The sequence below is a fragment of the Lutra lutra genome, chromosome 8, assembly GCF_902655055.1.
Source record: "Lutra lutra chromosome 8, mLutLut1.2, whole genome shotgun sequence".
Taxonomy (NCBI): Eukaryota; Metazoa; Chordata; class Mammalia; order Carnivora; family Mustelidae; genus Lutra; species Lutra lutra.
Window position 1 is genome coordinate 76405665 of NC_062285.1, and position 23455 is coordinate 76429119.

The following is a 23455-nucleotide window of genomic DNA, read 5'->3' on the forward strand; positions in this document are numbered from 1 at the left end:
ACTTAAGTTGCTTCCACATCATGGCTATTGTAAATAATAGTACAATAAACTAGGGGAGCATATACCTCTCTGAAGTGTTTTCATTTTCTAAGGGTAAATAGCCACAAGTGTAATTATTGGATCATATGGTATTTTTATTTTTCATTTCTTAAGGAAACTCCATATTGTTTTCCACAGTGGCTCTACCAATTCATATTGTCACCAACAGTACACAAGGGTATTTTTTCTTCACATCCTTACCAACACTTCTTATTTCCTATCTTTTTTATTTTTAGCTAATCTGACACATATAAGGTGGTATCTCATTGTGGTTTTGATTTACATTTTCCTGATGATGAGTGATGTTGAACATCTTAATCATGTTAGGTCATCTGTATGTCCTCTTTGGAAAAATGTCTATTTAAGTCCTCTGTCCATTTTTAACTGGATTATTTAGTTTTGGTGTTAAGTTGCATAAGTTCTTTATATATTTTGGATATTAACTGCTTATCAGATATATCATTTGCAAATATCTTCTCCCATTCAGTAGGTTGCCTTTTTGTTTGTTGATGGGTCCCTTTGTTGTGTAAAGGCTTTTTATTTTGATGTAGTCCCAATAGTTTATTTTTGCTTTTGTTTCTCTTGTCTTGGAAGACATATCTAGGGAAAAAATATGTTGCTACAGTGATGTCAAAGAAATTACTGCGTTTTCCTCTAAGCTTTTTTATGTATTCAGGTCTCACATTTAAGTCTTTAACCTGAAGAGTCTCTTAAACTTGTTCATCAGGTGGCATACAAAAGGTTTTAAAGCAGCATTGCTTTTGGTAGCAAATATTCTTTAAAAACACTAGCACTGTAAAGAATGAAAATGACCATCAACAGTTAATTAGATAAACATGTGCATAAAGTGTAAGGCACATTCTGCAATATATATTAGAAAAAAATATGAGTTGCAGTTACACATCAGCAAGGAAGGAGGGCAAAAATATATCCGAGACACCGCAAGTCAATCAATGTGATACAATACATTAATAAAAGAAAGAACAAGAACCATATGATACTCTCAATAGATGCTGAAAAAGCATTTGACAAAGTACAGCACCCTTTCTTTTTTTTTTTTTAAAGATTTTATTTATTTATTTGACAGAGAGAGATCACAAGTAGGCAGAGAGGCAGGCAGAGAGAGAGAGGAAGGGAAGCAGGCTCCCTGCTGAGCAGAGAGCCCGATGCGGGGCTCGATCCCAGGACCCTGGGATCATGACCTGAGCTGAAGGCAGAGGCTTTAACCCACTGAGCCACCCAGGCGCCCCAGTACAGCACCCTTTCTTGATCAAAACTCTTCAAAGTGCAGGGATAGAGGGTACATACAACAATTTCATCAAAGCCATCTAAGAAAAACCCACAGCGAATATCATTCTCAATGGGGGAAAACTGAGATCTTTTCCCCTAAAGTCAGGAACACAGCAGGGATGTCCATTATCACCACTGCTATTCAACATAGTACTAGAAGTCCTGGCCTTAGCAATCAGACAACAAAAAGAAATTAAAGGCATCCAAATCAGCAAAGAAGAAGTCAAACTATCACTCTTTGCAGATGATATGATACTTTATGTGGAAAACCCAAAAGAATCCACTCCAAAACTGCTAGAACTTGTACAAGAATGCAGTAAAGTGTCAGGATATAAAATCAATGCACAGAAATCAGTTGCATATCTATACACCAAGACAGAAGAAAGAGAAATTCAGGAGTCGATCCCATTCACAATTGCACCCAAAACCATAAGATACATAGGAATAAACCTAACCAAAGAGGCAAAGAATCTGTACTCAGAAAACTATAAAGTACTCATGAAAGAAATTGAGGAAGACACAAAGAAATGGAAAAACATTCCATGCTCATGGATTGGAAGAACAAATATTGTGAAAATGTCTATACTACCTAAAGCAATCTACATATTTAATGCAATCCCTATCAAAATAACATCAATTTTTTTCAGAGAGATAGAACAAATAATCCTAAAATTTATATGGAATCAGAAAAGACCACGAATAGCCAGAGGAAGGTTGAAAAAAAAAGCCAAAGTTGGCGGCATCACAATTCCAGATTTTAAGCTCTATTACAAAGCTGTCATCATCAAGACAGTTTGGTACTAGAACAAAAACAGATACACAGATCAATGGAACAGAATAGAGAGCCTAGAAATAGACCCTCAACCATGGGTCAACTAGTGGTTAACTAATCTTGGTCAATTAATTGGTGTATAGTCAACTAATCTTTGACAAAGCAGGAAAGAATGTCCAGTGGAAAAAAGACAGTCTCTTCAACAAATGGTGTTGGGGAAATTGGACAGCCACATGCAGAAGAATGAAACTGGACCATTTCCTTACACCACACACAAAAATAGACTCCAAATGGATGAAGGACCTCAATGTGAGAAAGGAATCCATCAAAATCCTTGAGGAGAACATGGACGGCAACCTCTTTGACCTCAGCCACAGCAACCTCTTCCTAGAAACATCACCAAAGGCAAGGGAAGCAAGGGCAAAAATGAACTATTGGGACTTCATCAAGATCAAAAGCTTTTGCACAGCAAAGGAAATAGTCAACAAAACTAAAGGACAACTGACAGAATGGGAGAAGATATTTGCAAATGGCATATCAGATAAAGGGGTAGTATCAAAATCTATAAAGAACTAATCAAACTCAACACCCAAAGAACAAATAATCCAATTGAGAAATGGGCAGAGGACATGAACAGACATTTCTGCAAAGAAGACATCCAGATGGCCAACAGACACATGAAAAAGCACTCAACACCACTCTGTATCAGGGAAATAAAAATCAAAACCACAATGAGATAGTCACACCAGTCAGAATGGCTAAAATTAACCAGTCAGGAAATGACAGATGTTGGTGAGGATGCGGAGAAAAGGGAACCCTCCTATACTGTTGGTGGGAATGCAAGCTGGTGCAGCCACTCTGGAAAACAGCATGGAGGTTCCTCAAAAAGTTGATAATAGAGCTACCCTATGACCCAGCAATTGCACTACTGGGTATTTACCCTAAAGATACAAATGTAGTGATCCGAAAGGCCATGTGCACCCGAATGTTTATAGCAGCAATGTCCACAGTAGCCAAACTATGGAAAGAACCTAGATGTCCATCAACAGATGAATGGATAAAGAAGATGTGTGGGGGGAAAAAAAAAAAATATATATATATATACACACATATATAATGGAATACTATGCAGCCATCAAAAGAAATGAAATCTTGCCATTCTCAAAGATGTGGATGGAACTAGAGGGTATTATGCTGAGCAAAATAAGTCAATCAGAGAAAGACAATTATCATATGATTTCCCTGATATGAGGAATTTGAGAGGCAGAGGGGGGGGGTTTATGGGGTAGGAAGGAAAAAATGAAACAAGATGGGATCAGGAGGGAGACAAACCATAAGAGACTCAATCTCACAAAATAAACTGAGGGTTGCTGGGGGGAGGGGGTGTATGGAAAGGGTGGTGGGGTTATGGACATTGGGGAGGGTATGTGATATGGTGAGTGCTGTGAAGTGTGTAAGTCTGACGATTCACAGACCTATGAATTTACCCCACCCCGGGGTAAATAATACATTATATGTCAATAAAAATTTTTTAAAAATCCAAGACACACTAAATAAAATATTTTTCATTCTTTTTTTATGTTTTAGAAACACAAATCCTTGTGGCAACAACTGTTAAGAAAAGCAAGGAAATGAACAGAAACTCACAATAATGGTCTCATCCAACGTACAGGGAGGAATCCCAGGGACTCCCTACTAGTAATATCCTATTTCTTAAGCTATGTGTTCATTTCAATAGAATGTGCTACCTCAAGAGTTACTGAATTTGCCATCACAGAAGTTCTGTTTTGAGAAACATCTCACTCGTGTGAGCTATTTAAAGAGAAAATAAGTATCAGACAGGAATTGGACTTCATACCCCGATGAGTATATTTAACTCTGAGATCTCGTAACTCCATACCCATCATGGAGCAATATGTTGTACATAAAAACCAATAATAATAACAAACAGGCATTGACTACCAAATTCGGCAGACACTGTCAGTTGCTGACCAACAGCTTTTTGTTGTTCTTCCTTGATAGCAGATTTCAGTTTTGTTCTACTATATAGCCTTTCCCCCATGTAATTCAGGGGTAGGTATTCTAGAGTTTGAGGGTTATCCTTTACTTAGGCTAGATTAATCTTATAATCCATTGGTTTAGAGGTAAACATATGGCCCTGCTTTGGACAATGAGACATGAGATAGATTCTACTAAGGGATGCCTGGAAAAGGTTTCCTTGTTCCTATACAGGACACTCAGAAATGGGTAAAAAGGCATAGATATTCTTTTTGGCGTTGTTGTATATAGATGTAATGTCCAGGATGTTGCTGCCATGATGCACCCATGAAAAGATCAGTCTCAAAATTAAGTCTATTGGTCCACAGTGACCACACTGAGAAAATAAATTAATTAAAGCTGGAGCCTTACTTCTTGACTTGTTGGTAAATAACATATTACCTTGTTGCTTATATTTTCCAACTGAAGTTGTATTAACTGACATGCCATGTGCTCAATTTGCTCATCTGATCTAGTATTCTCATGATCTAAGTACCATTATTACATCCACTGAAGGAATATTTTTAAAAGGGGAGGGGAGTAAAATATGTTACCCAAAGTCACACATATACTTAGTGGCATCTTCTAAGGAATCTGATGTCAAAACCCATGCTCTTAATGCCCTATCCATTCAATGCCATCGTCCTTTGGCTGGAAGGGCTAAGAAGAAAATCCTGAGAGATGTGAGTGTTCCATCATCCAGCCACGTGCTTTTCAGGTGTGAGTGAGTGGTGGTAGAGCTGCAGGGTTGGCAGCAGCCAAAGCAGCTTCTAGACCTCTGAATTGTACCTATGACTGTTTGACCTTGAAGTCAACAGTCTGGTGGCAGCCTCCAAACTGTACTCCTCCAGACTTTCCAAAATTTAATTCCTTGTATTAAATCACTTCCTGGTTCAAGTACCTACAATCATTACCATTTTCTGAATGGATAAATCCTGTATACAACAAAGAGTAAATAAATACCAGCTTCATTGACTTATATTCATCTCAAGTATTTAGAAAAATGAACTTATAACCCACGTGGAATGCAGTTTTGTTTTGAAGGTAGCCACAATCAGGCAACTTATTCATCTTCTTTCTTTAATAGTACAAATTGCTTATTAAACCACTCTGGGGATACCACAGATACACACTGATAGAGGCTCTTTCTCCACTTCGTTAAGAGATTAGGAATTTAAACTACAGACGAGGGACTAAATTCCTGCATGGAACATCTCATCTGTACTCTTACGTGACTTTTTTTTTTTGCAAACTTTTACAAAGAACATTTTCCTATGGTTTAGAGTCGTTCTTTATTTTTTAAAATGCAATGTTCTAAAAGGGGAAGAAAGATTGTTTATTCTCCAGAAGATGAGCACAGCATGTATCTGCAAAAGAAGTATTCCAGCTTTGTAAAGGCATAACACATCTCTTAACATCTTTAAATATTATATCAGAAATTGCCTTCATACATGAAAGAGCCTGGAACTTATCCTCAGAAAGACCTGGGTTAAAATCTCAGTTGGGTCACACAGAGCTACTTTTTTTTTTTTTTTTTTTTTTTAGAGCTACTTGATAGGGAAGAAATCCTTGGGTTTTCTGAGTTTCAGTTGAATCATCCTTAGAATGTGATCTTTCTAACTCTCTCCAAAGTTTGTCATAACATTTAAAAAGAGATACCGTGTATGAAAATGTCTGCTACAAGATGATGTGTAGCAAGGACTACCTAAATGTTAAATGTCCTCTTATTTCTTAAATATGCTGTAGAAGAACTCTTTATCAACAACGACAAAAGAGCCGGTCATGAAACAAATTTATATGGAGTAGGAATTCTGCATCCTAATAACTTATATTATAAAATCACAGAAAAAAGTTACTAAAAGATTAAGTTAAAAATTTTATGCAGATTAGTGGTAAGTAGTCCTGAGACAAGGAAGAAGTAGTAAACCACCAGATGAACTTCCCTTTGGGACTTTTCCACATTTTGAGGACTGAAATTATCTCCTACTCTGTCTTTACCTTTCACTATACAATATTTTGGGTATTCTAACAAACAGAAAAGCTGGGGTACGTAAACCTCTCTGAATAGTCTACATTCCTGCAGATTAAAAAACAACTAAATAAAACACGAGACAGGAATTTAAGAAACAATATCATATCAATTATGATGCTGTCATGGGCTTGCGAAGTATTACCTCAAAAACATGGCTTTAAAAACTTTAAATGGTTATTTAGTATTTAGTGAAATGTGAAAACAATAACTAATTAACCCACCAAAAACTAATACCTATTCAACAGAAGACTTAGGATCACCATCTTACCACTCTTTAGAATAAATACAGACCTTTGGTATTTTCATGCTGGCATTAAAGCATACTGCTCCATTTCACTATTTTTACGTATTGTATAAGGGTAAGCAGTAAAGAAAGAAATGATTTACAGATTGGCAATAAACAGTCACATTGAATGATAACAACAAAAATTTACCTCTTTATAGGTCTATGCTTAAGACCTATGAGACCTACAAGAATTAACCAAAATAAAGGCCTATGGAGTTAATTCATTTGGCAAATGAAAATTATATGCTCCATTACTCAGAATAAAATTTTTCTTTGTGAATAATTTTGGCTATGGGGCCTGTGATTGGAAGATATTGTTTGGATTACTTCAAAATATATCTTGAAAACAAACCTCAATGGGTTCTTCACCACCTTTTACTTGACTTTCACCCATTTCTCCATTTTCATAGCTGCTGCTCTTCTCAACCCATAACTCAGATTTTTCCACCGTTAGTCGAAGCTGGTCTAGATCTGCCTTGATTTGCTTGTAGTTATCTACATCTTGATTGGACACCAGCAATTGCACCTGGAAACAGAAGAATTTGAACCCTCAGTTTACTTATGGAAATTCCTTAATTCCTATTTTACTGATGTTAAAAAATCCCAAGCTTTTAACAAATGTGTTTCAGTTGAAGTTTAATATTTCTAGAATATTTATGGATAGTTTAGATGTATATTGACCATGAAAACTTACCTGGAAGTATCTGTGAACACAATCTAATATAGTCATATGTTATAAAGAATTATATATTTTTATTTTTTTTAAAGATTTTTATTTATTTGACAGAGAGAGATCACAAGTAGACAGAGAGGCAGGCAGAGAGAGAGAGAGAGGGAAGCAGGCTCCCTGCTGAGCAGAGAGCCCAATGTGGGACTCGATCCCAGGACCCTGAGATCATGACCTGAGCCGAAGGCAGAGGCTTAACCCACTGAGCCACCCAGGCGCCCCAAGAATTATATATTTTTAAAAAGTGAACTCTATCAAAGTGCTAAAGAGTAGTTCAAAAGAAAAGATACCTTAACTCTAATTTCACTGCTAAAGTTAATTTTTCCCAAGACTCTATCTGAAAAGAGGTAGAAATACAGAAATAAGTGGAAGAAAATTCTGATATGGTCTAAACTTCATGTTATAAACTTTTATTATAATTTTTATGTATTACATGATATATATAAATTATGCATAATTATATCTATTTGTATACTTACACTTACAATTATTTCATATTTTTTATTATTTCATATTTTAATATATTCTTATAAAATGTCCTTAACGAAGATCAACGCTTTATTAAATGCCATAAATATAGTGAAACACACATGTAAGCAGTTAGGTATTATTCACCAATAGTCTCAAGATTGATGTCATTCGGATGACAAAGAAAAAGATTAGATCCAAAACAGTTACTTTCTTTGGTATTTACACATTTTCAATCACCAAATATATATTTCTGCACTACTGCTTGTCCCATCCAAATTTATCAGTAAAATCTGGTGTCAAAACAATAGCAGGGACAACAAAATTCTTAGTATGGTATTATCCCCCAGTGCCTTCCTAAATCTTTGTGCCTGTCATTTATGTTAAAGATATTAACCAAAAATCATTTTGTGGGGAACTCTTTCTAAAATAGATCATGTCTTGGCTTAAGACAAGGCCACATCTGTCTTTAAAAATAGAAAATGTCTCTACGAGAAGACACACAGTCTCATGAACTCTGCAACTGTGAAGTCAGGTGGAATGTTATAAACAATATTTTCCGAGTATCTGCTGTGGCCCCAGTGAGGGCTCCCCAGTCTTACCTGTTTAAACGCCTGTAAGACTTCTGCTCTCTGGCTGAAGTGCTTGAACAGTAGCTGTAGGGCTCCTGAGAGCAAAGGAGGGTAGTCATGCATGATCAGATGAATGAGGACGCGTAGAAAGGTCCTGCCTCCTTCATCATCAAGTTGAACTGGATTTTTCTCCTTTCTATAAAACCAAAAATCATTCTAAAATAACTTATATTTACCAAAAAAATTACTCCTATGTGGTTAAAATTGCATATACATTCTCAGTTATATCATTCTCCCCCTCAAAGATGAAATGTAAAAAGGAAGATCATTTTACCTTTTTTCCCCTCATGTAACTGATAAAGAAACAAAGCACACACACAGAAAGAAAGAAAGAAAGAAAGAAAGAAAGAAAGAAAGAAAGAAAGAAAAAAGGAAACTTGGGTTTGTCCATGAAAGCAGGGATGACCAACCGTCCCCATCTGCCCAAGGCTGAGGGCAATCCCAGGCAGAGGACTTTTCAGGGCTGGCTCTAGGAAAGTATCAGGTGAAGCAGGATGAGTCCCTCACTTCGACATAGACAAAAATAATTTTGGATCAAAAACGGATCCAAAAAAATCTCAACTCTAGTATTGAAAAGAAATATTAAGATGGATGTACAGAAACAACTAACTTTCGGGGCACCTGGGTGGCTCAGTGGGTTAAGCCTCTGCCTTTGGCTCAGGTCATGATCTCAGGGTCCTGGGATCGAGCCCCACATTGGGCTCTCTGCTCAGCGGGGAGCCTGCTTTCCTTCCTCTCTCTCTGCCTGTCTCCCTGCCTACTTGTGACCTCTGTCTGTCAAATAAATAAATAAAATCTTTAAAAAGAGAGAAAAAAAAAAAAGAAACTAACTTTCTCCAGAGCCCTAGAGACCTCTCACCAACAGGTGATGAGCAGCAAGGGAGGACAAGGGCATGGGCACGTGCACGCACATCCATGCGCACACAGCCATCACCAGAGCCACTCTCTGTGCTTGGTATATTCAGATCCTGGGCAAGACTGCACGGGATAAGAGATCCTTTCTTATTTTTTTTTTTTTGAAGTTTAGAAAGCTTTTGTCTTCTTCTTATGTCCAATTAGCCAACATATGATACATCATTTGTTTGTTATGCAGTGTTCAATGATTCATTAGTTGCCTATAACACCCAGCGCCCATCACAATACGTGCCCTCCTTAATACCTGTCACCCAGTTACCCCATCTCTCCACCCCCCTCCCTTCTGTAACCCTCAGTTTGTCTTAAGGTGAAAAATCATGCACTGATTTATTGTCTCTTCCTGGAAATAATAAAATACTTAAGTAGGAAAACACAACAAGAACACCAACAAAAACTGTCAAAACAATATAAAAACAAAGTTAAACCAAATGTTCACTAGAGTTTAAAAAAAATCCTTTTGGGTTCCCTTCTTCATTCTTGTTTGTCTTTCTAACCCAAGAAAATGCAACAAAGGGCTTGGTGTGAAATTGTTTAGGTTCTCATGGCAAATGTGTAATAGAAATGAATGCAAGAAACAATAATTTGTAGCTTAGACACCTTAGGGCTTTTTTTACTTTTCCTTTTTACTGCTATTAGTTTCATTTCTGAAAAAGAAAGAAATAACTTAAAAACAATAAATGTCAGAGTTTCTGAAAACAAAGGAAGGTAGTCACACCAGAGATATTTTGTTTCCTTTAATCATGGATATTTCCAACTGGCAGAAAATAGCTTTATTTCTCACAAATGAAGTTAATGATAACATTGAAAGAAGTCACTTTCTTGCCTCAAATTTCTCAGATGCAGGAAAGCAATGTTTTGCAAGACACAGTGCTATTTATACCAAGGGACTTAAAGGGCATCCGTGTGCTGTCATTATTTGAGGAAAGAAAAGCAAAGAATTCAGGGAAAAGTTCAATATGCTGATCTCATCTCTCTCGTCTTTTCCCCCTGACCTACCTAAAGAAAAGCTATGCTTTCTCTTCTACAGTAAATTAGCAACTTCATTTCTGGCAGAAATTATGTTGGCAACAATAAAGGATCTAAAATTAAATAAATATAGGGAGGTAAACAATAACAAAATATCAATAGAATTCTAAGCAAAACCTTAGCCACAAGGTAAAGATACATAAGTGTTACTATACCTTCCAGCAAACATAGTTTCTGCCTGGGCTGCAATTTCATCTATATCAGGAACAATAGCTGTAAAGACAAATGGCAAATTCCATTCTTTATCTTATCCTATTTAGGAGTCACAGTATTCATATCAATATTAGCATACCCAAAATATTTGTCTTAATTTCTTTATGCCACCAAATGGCAATTAACAGTTTAAAAAGTCACAATTCTAATTACACTTAGAGATCAACATTTTAAAAGAAGTTTACATTTTAAATCTATATTGCTATAGTCGAAGATATATTTAGAAGGACCATTTACAAAGTTGTTTCACCTCTCTAGATGTATCTATATGCACCAACTCCACACACGCACACATACATGTAAATATATATTATTTAATGAGGTGATGATATGGAAGGGTGTTTTTCAAACATGTTTTTTAAAGAATCAAAATATAGCAATAATGAACCTTATTACTATATGGTACTTCCAAACATCATGATCCCTTTACCCACACTTTCTTTTAAATTCCTTCCCTTCTTCTTATGGGACATTAATTTTTTTATGTGAACCAATCATTATTCCTCACCCATCCTCACCACTAATATTTTGAGGATATTTTACTCAAAATGTTTAAATAAGTACATTATTTATTTCTTATCCCTAAAGCATAAAAAGAAAACAGAGCAAGATTTAAAAAAAAAAAAAAAGGAAAAAGAAAAAGCTCTCTCAACCAATGAAAGAGATCAGGTAAATCAGAGAGAACTGGTTTTCTAAGTATGGCTTAACCCCCATACTTTACTGACACTTGGGGCATCTATTTCCAGAAGTCTGGCTTCTGAGAGCCAATAATTTTTATGATACTGTCAATGCAACCGCCAACAAGATTTTCTGGTTCTGCCATATCATTCCTGGAAATAGCCCTTTAGGGTTCTATACTTCTGGGAAGCATAAAAACAACACAGTTGCAAAGATACCAGAAGCGCCCTGTCCCTTAGGAAAGCTTAACTCCGTCTACAGAGGCAAGCTGCCTTTCCAATCCTACTAATGAGTCGGAGAGCAAGACATGGGTCTCCCATCCATTTTAACTACACCCTTACAATCACTGAATCATTCCTGTCAAATTGATTGATGGGTGAAAAAGAGGAGGATACCTGATATTTTCATGGTGGTTGTGGTTAGAAGAAAATTTCGTATCTGTGTACAAATCCTCTCTTCAGAAAAAGAATTCTGTGACCTGGCTAAATCTTTAATACGACATAGTTTCTAGCCTGCTGTTACTGGCCTGATCCACCCAGAAAAATGGAAATTTAATATTTCTTAGGTTTCATAGGACACTTTCTACAGCCACAAAATTTTCACAATTTTTATGCTCTTTCTTCACTATGCTCCTATACACAGAGATAAACTGGCTTCATTCTCACATTTTTTAAATGTGAAAAATTGACATAGAGTACCAGTTCATAACCATGCAAAGTAAACACACACACAAAAATACCCCCATTTAGACCTTCGGGGCGTACCATGTCTTTATTCTTCAGTTGCGCAACAGCTTCCTACAAAACATCTTATTCCCCACAGCTATATTTCATGCAGCTCTTTGATCAAGCAAAAATGTTCCCTTAGACTTTCACCAAAACAGCATGATGCTTGCAAGATTCAAGCTCTGAAAACTGGGGAGACCTCAGAAGAAATCCCTGCTCTACTACTTTCCTGATCTTCAGTGAGTAACTTACCCCATCTGACCTTGATTTTCTTATCTATAAAATGGCACAATAAACAGTACCTCTACCTCATTGAGCTGTGAAGATTGCAAAATAAACTACATTCCAAGTATGGAGCACCAAGTAACTGGAAATAGCCTCCCAGCATCCTAGGCAAGTCATCTATTGCTCTGTCTCAATCCCTTCATGTCATTGGTGGATATTATTTCTACATTTTTGTCTCATAGACAAAATATGAAAGCTACAGAGCAAATATTGTCACAAAGGAGCTACCTGATGGTAGTACCGTATCTGGAGAACCACTGGCAGACGTTTCCGTGTTCTCATTGTTCTCTCCAAATTCCTTCTTGTATATTGACAGCATATACGAGATCCTATAATCTAGTCTGACACTCAGGATAAACTACAAAAAGCATTAAAAAAATACTTTTATTTTCTTAACATAGTGGTTAAAACTACAATTCATTACACCAACAACATAACTTTAAACATTGCACATGAACTAATTAGAAATCTCAGTTGCACACATGATTATCAGTCATAAAACGAAGAGAAGTGACACATTTCCATTAGCCAATGTCAGTAAGATCCCAAAGCAGTGTTTTAGGAAGAAGGAAACTTGACTTCCCATGATTACTCTTTGAATATTCCAGATAGAGGTATCCAATGAGTCTGGAAGAAGAGGTAACAATTTTTTGCACCTTGCAAATTTACCATTGGCTCTGGGAGGAGAGTGCTGGAGCTATGACCTTCAACCACACACAGAAAGGCTGAAATTCCAGGTACAATAGTATGGACTCTGGCTATACCACAATCAGTCTTGGATCTCGGCTACAAAAGGACAGCTGAAGTAACAGCATCCAAATATACCATGGATTACCTCAACGTTGTTTGTGTTTCCTTGGGTTGTGTAGTTGTCCTTGTCTTCCTTAACTAACACTCTGGCAGAAACTAAATGTCAGTAAGGTTCCCATGTGGGCTAGACACTAGGAAGAATGCAAATACTTGAAGCCCACTGCCCTGAAGAAGCCAAAGTCTGAGTTGGGAAGACAAAATATAGCATTGTTAACACAATTAGAAAAGTATTGAGGGCTCGATCATGTAGTATAGAAAATTCAGTGGTGACCAGAGAAAGAAAATATGTGCTACAGATTTCTGAGTGGAGAAGGGAAACAACAGAGAAGTGGTTTTATACAGGGTTCCCACCCATCCCAGTTAGCACAAGATAAGCCAGGTGTAACATTTTGTCCCAGCGTAACTACTATCCATGCCCCCCTGCATTCTGAAAAGAGCCTTGTTTGGACAGTGAACAGTAATGGTCACACATGGTACTGTCTGACCTGATCTCCCAGGATCTCTGTGGTTCCTGAAGCAGCCCTGTTCCCCCATTCCTTTCTCCTCCCTCCTCTCACTCCTTCTCATACTGCTCTGTTCCAGAAGCACTGGATGCTTCTCTCCTGCCTTCTCCCATGTGTTCAGTGTCTACTTTACCTTGAATATTCTCCTCTACCCTAGAGTCACCAGTTTTTTCAGATATCCTCCCAGATTCAGTTTAAACTCCTTCTTAAATGAATCTTTCCCTGATTCCCTGTCTAGATCCATTTTTCTCCTTTTTGCTCACCTAAAATATTATTTACACCTGTCTACTGTCAACCTAATACTTCTATTATTGCCTCTGCCTCTCTCTTTCTCTCCTCTGCTAGCCCCCTATGCTTCTTATGGGCCTCAAACATGCTCTGTGTCAGCTATGGTCACTTAAGTTCAACAAACATTTGCGAAGCCAGGAACTAAGAAAGGTGCTGAGGGTACAAAAGGGGTGTCAAGGGTAAACCTTGCCTATGAAGAATGTATAATGAGGAAGGAAAAACAAACACCAAAGAGTCTCTTTTACTACCATGTACTGCAACATATCATGGTTGGGTAGATTCTAGTTAAAGAGCATTTTCAAAGCAAGGGACAGATTGTGGGAAAACAGAGCTGAGAAGGGCCACTGGACTTGACAGTCTTGGAAGGGAACAGAAACTGGATGGCATGTACTTGAAAAGAAAGGTTAAAAAAAAAAAACCTATGTAAAGACCAAATGAATAAGACACTAATTAGTGAAACACTTATTAACTTTCAGTTAGTGAAGATTAGTGCTCATAGTGTTGTATTTTATAAATATATCCCAAAGTAAAACTTTCATCTTCTAATATATTTAATTGTAAAAAATAAATGGAAGGTAGGAAAGGGCCAGAGGGAAGAATAAAAACAAAGTCAGAGCAAGACAGTTGTGAGAGGACCAAAGAGACAGAGAGGGAGGGGAGGCACCTGGGTGGCTCAGTAGGTTAAGCATCTGACTCTTAGAGTGGGCTCAGGTCATGACCTCAAGGTTGCGAGATGGAGCCCCGGGTTAGGCTCTGAGCTCAGTGAGGAGTCTCCTTGAGATTCTCTCTCTCTCTCTCTCTCTCTCTGCTCCTCTCCACCCACTTGCTTGCTCATTCTCTCCCTCTCTCTCATATAAATAAATAAATATTTTAAAAAACAGACGGAGAAAATGAGAGAGAGAAATAAAGAGAGATACAAAGAGAGAGAGACATAAAATGATGGGGAAAAGGCAGGAAGACCCTGTGAAGAGGTAGAGCTGGCAGGAAGCAGGAGATTTGTATGAGGAGCATGGCTCTAAAGAAATTCTCTCTTATTTTTGAAGATGTTGTTAATTTATTTGACAGAGAGAGAGAGCACGAACAGGGAGAGGGACAGAGGGAGAGGGAGAAGCAGGCTCACCACTGAGCAGGGAGACTGACTCGGGGCTCCATCCCAGGACCTGGGATCATGACCTGAGCCAAAGGTAGGTGTTTAATGGACTGAGCCATGCAGGCACCTCCAAAGAAACTCCTGAAGAGGGGTTCTAATAAAGAAACGTCTGGAAGAGCAGCACGTAAGAACACAGACTGGATCAGACCCATACACAGCAACACAAAAACCAGAACGAAAAAAGAGGCTCAACAAGAAATATATTAAAAGCCCAAAAGAGGCAGCAAGGAGAGGTCAGCCCCGCATGGGCCCCACTGCAGTAGCTCCATCTCCTCGTTTGTTAGCTGTCAGATTGTTTTTCGAATGCTGAACTTCTGTAACTGTGGGCTAAAACAAGGTCATATATCTTAGAGGCTGTCCCAAGAGTAGGATGATGGGAAGCTATGGGCCCAGTAGGTCCACGGGTCAGGTGATCACTACTGTTCTCAGTTTGAGAATAGGGGAACCAAGTGATTCTTCAGGATCATGAACACAGGGTTGGGAGGCCTGCCAAAAGTTCTCAGGATTCAGCCTTTGGAATTTCTGGAGGAACTGTGAAAACTTTTATGATTATAAGCCTAGTTACTTTAAATAAAAATGTACAGATCCTTCCAGGACTACTAACCCACTTCTGTCAGCTCAGTTTACATTAAATTATGATGAAAGACTTAGTAAACTGTATCCAGAATCTTAATAGATCCTTGAAAACTCCAGGCTCCATTCTCTAAATCTGGAGTAAATGCTACAATTAAAGTATCATAAAACTACTTTCCAAACCTAAAAAAAAATGTTAAGAATTCACAGTTACAGTAATAGGGAATTTATTCACTAAACCAGTGGGCATGAAATAATAATTTATCTCCTTTAAATTCATAGAGATATGTATTAGACTATATTAATTTTAAAAACATCTATTATTCTCAGCCTCTTGGAAACAAAAACAGAAAGAGAGATAGTCACTTATATAAAATACTGAGACCAATATTAACATTTTTATTAATAATAAATAAAATTTCATTTGAGTTTCTTGCAACAATGATAAATCTGAATACCTAGAATTACATGCCCAATTCAATTAAAAATACAAATAGAGTTAGAATTCAATCTCAAGTTTGCCTGCTCTGAAACCCTGAAGTGAAGGTATAATGAAATCAGGGTCAATACTAAGTGAGAAAATGCATATGAAAGAGGTTTTATGACCCTCAAAGCACTCCACAGTTGTTAGATATCATCAGAAATACATTTAATGGAAATGAACACATGTAACTAACATTTTAAATAGTGTCATTAACTTAACAGAAATAAATTAGATCAATAGCATTTCAGAATATTCCCAGTGATTTGGAACAAAGAGCGTAAGAAGTTACATGGAGATGCACAATTGGGTATTCGTCCCTTCACTTCCGTTCTGCCACGTACCTGCAGAATCTCAATAATCTTCAGTTTGGTGTCCATCACGGTCACATCTTCATGCTCTATGGGGCTCCCCTGCTTGCTGGGGTGGATGCTGGGCTGAACGTCAGGCACACTCATGGGGAAGATAGAGCCTCGACTGAGTACCATTTGGGTCATCATCTCTCCCACCCCATGGATGGTTCTCATGACATTGTTTCCTGGCACAAGAAAAGTCTTTAAGTCAACACATACAATGGCTGGAGAAACAGGCGTCCTACCCAGCTGGTCGGAACCAGAAGGCAAGCAGGACCGCAGAAGCACTAAGACAGGAAAGAATAGCACCAGCTCTACTCTGGCTCCTTCCCTACAAACTACAGAGGCTGCAGACGCATTTCAAAATGACAAATTTTAAAAAATGGAAGTTTACTTTTCTCAGAAAATGGTTTCCCAGGATGCACCACAGTGAGTTGTGGGAGCTCTGCTAACATCCGCCCCAGGTCTTTCTGGAACCCAGGAAGCCCCTACCAACTGTCACACCAATAGGCTCTAACTTTTACCATAATGCGGATGAACTCTACGAGAAAGGAGCTACAAGGGAGGACACAGGCATTACAGGAAAACACAGAAGTGGTGACTAGCATCCTAATCCTACCCTCAACCCAAGGACTTTACAGCTTTGTTTTCATAATGCTTGTGAGAAAAGCTCATGAGGAGTCTTGCTATAACTTCAAAGAAAAAGAAAAAGTTTCATCCAGAGAAGCATGTTTGCCAATACGCTTCCCATTCCTTCATCCAGTTGGAATAAAAAAACTTGTATTCCAAATCCACAAAAAGCAATGATGTTTGAGGTAATTAGGAAAACACATTAGTGACCAACATGATCATTTCCACAATGGGATTGCTCTCTTTCTGTGTCTTCTGAGTTTTTTGTTTTTGTTTTTTTTTTAGAAGGTAAATTCCCTAATCTCTTTTTTATTATGTTCAATTAGCCAACATGTAATACATCATTAGTTTTTGATGTAGCGTTCAATGATTCATTAGTTGTGTAGAACAGTGCTCATCACCATATGTGCCCCCCTCTATACCCATCACCCGGTTACCCCATCCCATCACCCCCGTCCCTCTGTAACCCTCAGTTTGTTTCCCGGAGTCCAGAGTCTCTCCTGGTTTGTCTCTCTCTGATTTGACTTCTCATTCATTTGTCCTCCAATAAAACTGCACATACACTCACACCTTCCACTGACCACAAACAGCTGAACCCAAGGATCCTCCGGAGGCTGCTCCAATCTATGCTCTCCAGCCTGACTGTTGTTTCTCACTTCTAAGTTCCCACAACAAGCAGCCAAGAGCTAAAAGAACAACTGTCTACTTTTCTTTTGGAATACTGATCTTTGCTTTATGTATGTTCATGGAGCTTTACCTCAAGCAAAGGCCCAAGAATCTGGCAAATAATTTTCCTTTCCCTGAGTGTCTCAGGGTGTAAACCAAGAGAAATGGAAATGGAAATAAGATGGAATGAGATAAAATCTCGGCTCTAAGTGAAGAGTATAAGCTATAGGGATACCTACAGGACCACAAGGCAAATAAATAAAGGAAAGGAAAATATTGAAAGGAAGACCCAAAAAAATCTTGATGCTCTTGCACAGACCAACCCACAAATATCAACAAGCCACTGGTAATCACTGTGAAAAACGAAATGCCTTTTAAAACTTATCTTATCCATATATGAAATTCATGTACAGAAAAGAAAGTGGGACTCAAATAGTACATTTTGGAGTAGGCAGAGAAGGAACATTTTTTTTTTCCTAGAGTGGCATCTTCCAGGCAAAAAATTAACTGGTTTTCCTTCTGAGAGTCTATGAACTTTATTTGACTGCTGTTGGCATAAACCAAAAAAGAAGGCAGGGAGGGATGTATATGAAAGATCATTTCCAAGTTTAGACAAGATTGAGATAAAGGATTCAAGAGAGCCCTGTTTTCCAGGAGAACAACCTTGAGGCAGAATACTTCATTTTCTGCAGTTCTCAGGCAATCACAGCAGTTGACTACTTCCAAATCTCTCCACTGTTTGCTATGTGGATTGCAGGGAAGCGCATCTGGAGGTTGGCAATGGTTTTGGGTCACCAGTGTTTAACCAGTACATTTCCCGAATTTTGACTCGAGCATACGTATGTTTTAGCCTCCAGGAGATGGTTTCTCACCACTAACACAGAACAGGCTCCTTTGTTATTCCTACCCCTGATTCACACAGAAATCCTTGGCACCCAGTGTTTGCATCTTACTTAGATTTGCATGGAAAATAATCATTTAATCCAAGTGATTATTACACAGAAAGTTAGCCCAGACGATTGTTTTCCCCAAATATAGATCCTGTCACCAAGAAATTAAAATCTAGAGGCCAGAACCATAATAATACGTAACACATGTTGTCAATGACATGGGGGGGGGGGTTCATTCTGGTTCTACCACATCCTTAGATGCCTGTGGCACGTGGTCGCCACAAAACTCTCCTGACATCTCCATGTATGGCCAAGTGAGAGGGCTCAAATTAAAAGATGCTCTATTTTCTGGAGTTGCTTGGTGGTGATGAGAAGTGCTTAAATTGTGAACTATCACAGCTTGGAAAACATAAGTCAAATGCCACATAAATCACACACATGCAAGTCTCCCAAGTATCCATTTCTCCAGAGAAAACTTCCCGACTCTAGACTGTTAGATAAATCAGAGGCCATCGGGTTTCAACACTGCCAAAGAAGAAAACTTACCATTTCTCTTCTCAATCATAATTAGTTAATACTACTAAAAAGTTTTCAGTGGAAAGGCTACTGTGTAACTATATAAATCCTCTGGACAGACTAACCCATAAAAATTCAGCTTTTCTATGTCTTTTATATTAACCCAGTAGCCAGAATTTATATTTATATGTAAAGGGTGTTGAGATAGTTTGAAAAAATGTTAAACAAAAGTAAGAAAGAAGGAATTGCTTAGAAAGAAAAGCAGATGGACTTTTCAGGTCTTTTTATTACATGATTGTATGGATAGTTTTACCCATCCTAATTCCTTCAAGAGAAAAACCCGAAAGTAAAAGCATATAGAAAATGCCTAAAAGGAATGGTGGCTAAGAGTGGACTGAGAATACATTGTTTGTTTGTTTGTTTGTTTGTTTGATGTTTCCGATGAGTCAAGTTCCCATTACCAATCTCAGAGAAGTAACTTCTCTGAGATTGGTAATGGGAACTTGACTCATTGCTTTTTAGCAATGAGAGATCCATACAACCTGGAAGGTGAGCTGACCACAATTTAATTGTACCTGTTCAGAAGTCATATTACTGCTTGTGAGCATTACTACACTCAACAATCATTAAGAGTTAAGTGGATTTCTAGAAAGCATGAGAGAGTTAACAGAATCTTACTTGATTGAAATTTACCTGATGACTACTGGTATTTTATTTTATTTAATTTAAAGTCATCTTTACATGTTATCTATTTCCATTAGAAATACCTAACACAAGAAACGATCATTTGAATTTTCCATTTGTTTAGATTTCAAGTAGACATTTCTGGAACCTTCTCAGCATTTATAAGAGATCATAGAAATATTTGATTAGAAGAGCTCTGTGAATAATTGTTCACAGCAATTTAATTGTTCTGTGACTACTAAAGTCAGCTCAATGTTTTATAATAGAAGCCAAAGAATGGATAACCCAAAAACTGTTCTTCCTTCCCTGAAACATATTTTCATAGTTGAATTTGAAAAAGAAAAAGAAAGAAAAACGCATCTGCTGTTATAATAATTCATTTGAAACAGGATGATGTTAAACCATAAAGACAGGTCTCAGGAAATCTTCCTCCTTCCTATCCCTGCTCAGCAGCTCCTTATAAACCTCCACTTGCTGGAAGACGCCTACACTTTAGAACTGGAATGGTTTTCTATTTTGAACATTCTCTGGAGCAGTGCTTCCTCCCAGTGGTTGAGGGTCTGGTTTTAAAAGGACTTTTCTATATGCAAAACAAACAAAAACATTAACACAAGATCACAGCCTTAATGAAGCTAGTGATACAAGCAGAGCCATGGGTACCATGGTACCAACCTGGATTAAATGGAAAATCCATGATTTTATACCCTAAGAAGACAAGAAGTAGCCAGCCTTCCCAGTTCAAAGTTAGATCACAGGATTTTAGAGAGCTGGATAATCCAGCCTCCATCGGGTCTGTAAGCCTTGTGCTGGACCTGCTGGGAACATGCTGTTCTGCTTAGAGTTCTCTTAACTAGATGGTCACTCAACTTGCTTTCTCACTCCTTTATGATTTCTGGTACAATATTACCTCCTGAGGTAGACCTCTTCTGGCCACCCTCTCTAAAGGAGGACTGCCATCACTCTGGACACACACACCTGCTTTACATTTCAGCCATGCCATTATCGCCATCTCAGGTCGTATTTTATACAGTTTATGTGCTTCTTGTACATACGCCCCTCAAAAAAAACTATGTAAGCTCCATGAAAAACCAAGATCCTGCCTAGTTTACTGCTCTATCTCCAACACCTGGAATAGTCCCTGACATACAGGAGTCATCCAATAAATGTTTGCTAGATTAATGCACTAATAAAAGGAAAAAAAGACTTGATAAACAAATGAATAAACAATGAATTCCAGAACACTGAAAAGAAATAAAATAAAATATAAAAATTTTTTTAAATGAGATTGACATTTTTATTTTAAAAATGGGATCTTAGTATACTAAAAATATTCCATCTTTCCTCAAGGTGAGTTTTTGCTTCCTCTCCTTCATATTTTCCCAAATTTTCTAATTTTTTTTCAAAAAGCATATAAAGCTTCATGTTCCTTGAAAACTTGTTCATTAAAAAGAAAAGAAAGAGTAATAAGACAGATACTAGTGAGATAAGGGGAATCATGAAATCTGCCCTCATCAAGGGCAAATCACATCCCATGTACTTTGCTAGGCCACATATACCCTCACAGTAGGGTGGGGACTTAGGGGACCCATCCCACTTTACACAGCCAGAAAGTGGCAGAGCTTCAGAGAGAGGTCAACAGATATCAATATGCAGGGGTTTTTCCCCAAACCATGCTGCTTTGCTAATAGACAATCACCTAGCAAGTTTCCAAAGATTTTACACCCGAACTCAGAAAATCTAGCAAAGGCAAGAAGCAAAGATTCTTTTTTTAATAGTTTTCTGGTTTTTTTTTTTCTTTAAGTAGTCTCCATGCCCAACATGGGGCTTGAACTCATAACCCTGGGATTAAGAGTCGCATGATCTACTGACTGAGCTAGCCAGGCACCCCCAGAAAGCAAAGATTCTAATTAAAACTGTGCAGTAAAAATGTGAAATTACTATTAATCATATAATGAATTTGGTCACATTATCCCCAAGTGAACTTATACAACCAGTTTTTATTACATATGATGGCCACACACTACTTGGAGCATTTTATTGGTGCTGCACAATTTCATTTTAAGGGCAGCTCTTGCTCAGAAAGTATTATTAAATAACCGATGTTCATCTGGCTCTGTTCTAAGGACAGTGGGGATGGGAGGACATAGGAAAAAAGAACTAACAACATGGCTAGGAAAACATAAAACATAAAATATATCCATAAAAAAATTTAAGAAGAAATACAAGGCAGCTGAGAGTTATAGCATGGGCAGGACGAAGATACTTAAGAATTTTTTTTAATTAAAAAAAAAGGTTTTTGTTGTTTTTTTTTTAATTTATTGAGAGAGAGAGAAAGACTGTGCACAAGCAGGGGGAGGGGCAGAGGGAGAGGGAGAAAGAATCTCAAGCAGACTCTGCACACTAATCGCCAGAGCCCGATGTGGGACTTGATCGTGTGACTCTGAGATCATGACCTGAGCTGAAATCAAGTCTGACATTAACCAACTTTGCCACCCAGGGGCCTCTAAAATTTTTTTTAATTAAACTTTTAGTTTAATTTTTTAAATTATTTTAGGTAAGGAGGGTGAAGGGCAGCTTCACTGAAGAGACACAATTTTGAACTAGGCTTTGAACAGAGTTGAAGATTTAGATTAGTATGATCTTCCTCAAATTATTTCACCATCCTATGTACATACTCTTAATATAACAAAATATGTTCCAAGTCCTGTGAGAATAAGATAATATAATATGTACAAAAACGTCATGAAGAATAAAAGGTATCATATAATTATAAGGTATTACCTCAAAATGAAAAGCGGAGGACATGTGCATGCTTTCACTACATCTCTTAAAAACAATTATTCTCCATTTAATCATGTTCTGTTAGAGTGACCACCATTCTACTAAGGAATGCGTGGTTCCATCATAGCTCATGATCTCTTACACTCTGTCTTGACTGACATACAATATCACCTCAAAAAGAAGACTTTCAGAGAAGTGCTTTATAAAGAATACTCAGTGAACAAAATAGACAATATGACACCAAATTCTCTTCATTCTAAATAAATACTCATTGAATAGAGTATGCTGATAAACCATTTATACATTCCAGCCTTCCAAAACCTTAGAATTTGAACAAAGCAAAATCTATTGAACACACACTACCAAAATATAGTAATGTTATTATCCATCTTTTTTTTGAATATCAAGTAGGCTGCTTAAAAGAAAATTATTTCCCATCCCACCCACACTCTAAAGAAGTGTTATTCAAAGGATGAATTTAAAAAGCAATTCATACAAAACAGTGGTTGAGTTCTACATCCTACTTTGGATTTCATCACTGTCAAATACTGACAAAGGCATTTCAATATTCCAAACCTCAAGATTTTAATTTGCAAAGCTGATTTTAATTCTTAACTGTTGGTAATCTAAGCAATAAATGAATTTACATACTGTTTACAATTGAGATACAATTTAGATACAATAAAATGCCCAGATCTTAAATGAAAGTTTTCAGCAGTTCTGCTGAAGGAGGACATACACCCCTATAAACCTACATGTCATCCAGATACCAAATATTTCCATTACCCCAGAACCTCTTTTGTACCTTTCTCTAGTTCCTCTCCTCTACCTTCCTCCTCACCACCACCACCAAGAGCAACCACTATTCTGATTCATCATCACACTATAGATACATGTATTAAATAATGTAGTTTCCTAGGTATGATTTTAGTTAAATGATCATAACCAAAGAGTACTAGTACTAGCACATCAATCATTGTTAAAGTTCAGAGAGGTTTCTAGCTC

General features: G+C 37.5%; 1 protein-coding gene across 2 annotated transcripts in view; it reads right to left on the reverse strand.

The window, feature by feature from the left end:
• The window catches only part of ITPR2 (inositol 1,4,5-trisphosphate receptor type 2), a 491082-nt gene that overhangs the window by 288502 nt on the left and 179125 nt on the right, over nt 1–23455 (reverse strand). For both annotated transcript variants that reach the window (XM_047741839.1, XM_047741840.1), the window contains exons 22-26: nt 16275–16468; nt 12354–12483; nt 10380–10437; nt 8254–8419; nt 6809–6982 (exon numbers count right to left, since the gene is read on the reverse strand). In XM_047741839.1, the coding sequence (XP_047597795.1) occupies nt 6809–6982; nt 8254–8419; nt 10380–10437; nt 12354–12483; nt 16275–16468 (722 nt within the window). The remainder of the gene's footprint in view (nt 1–6808; nt 6983–8253; nt 8420–10379; nt 10438–12353; nt 12484–16274; nt 16469–23455) is intronic.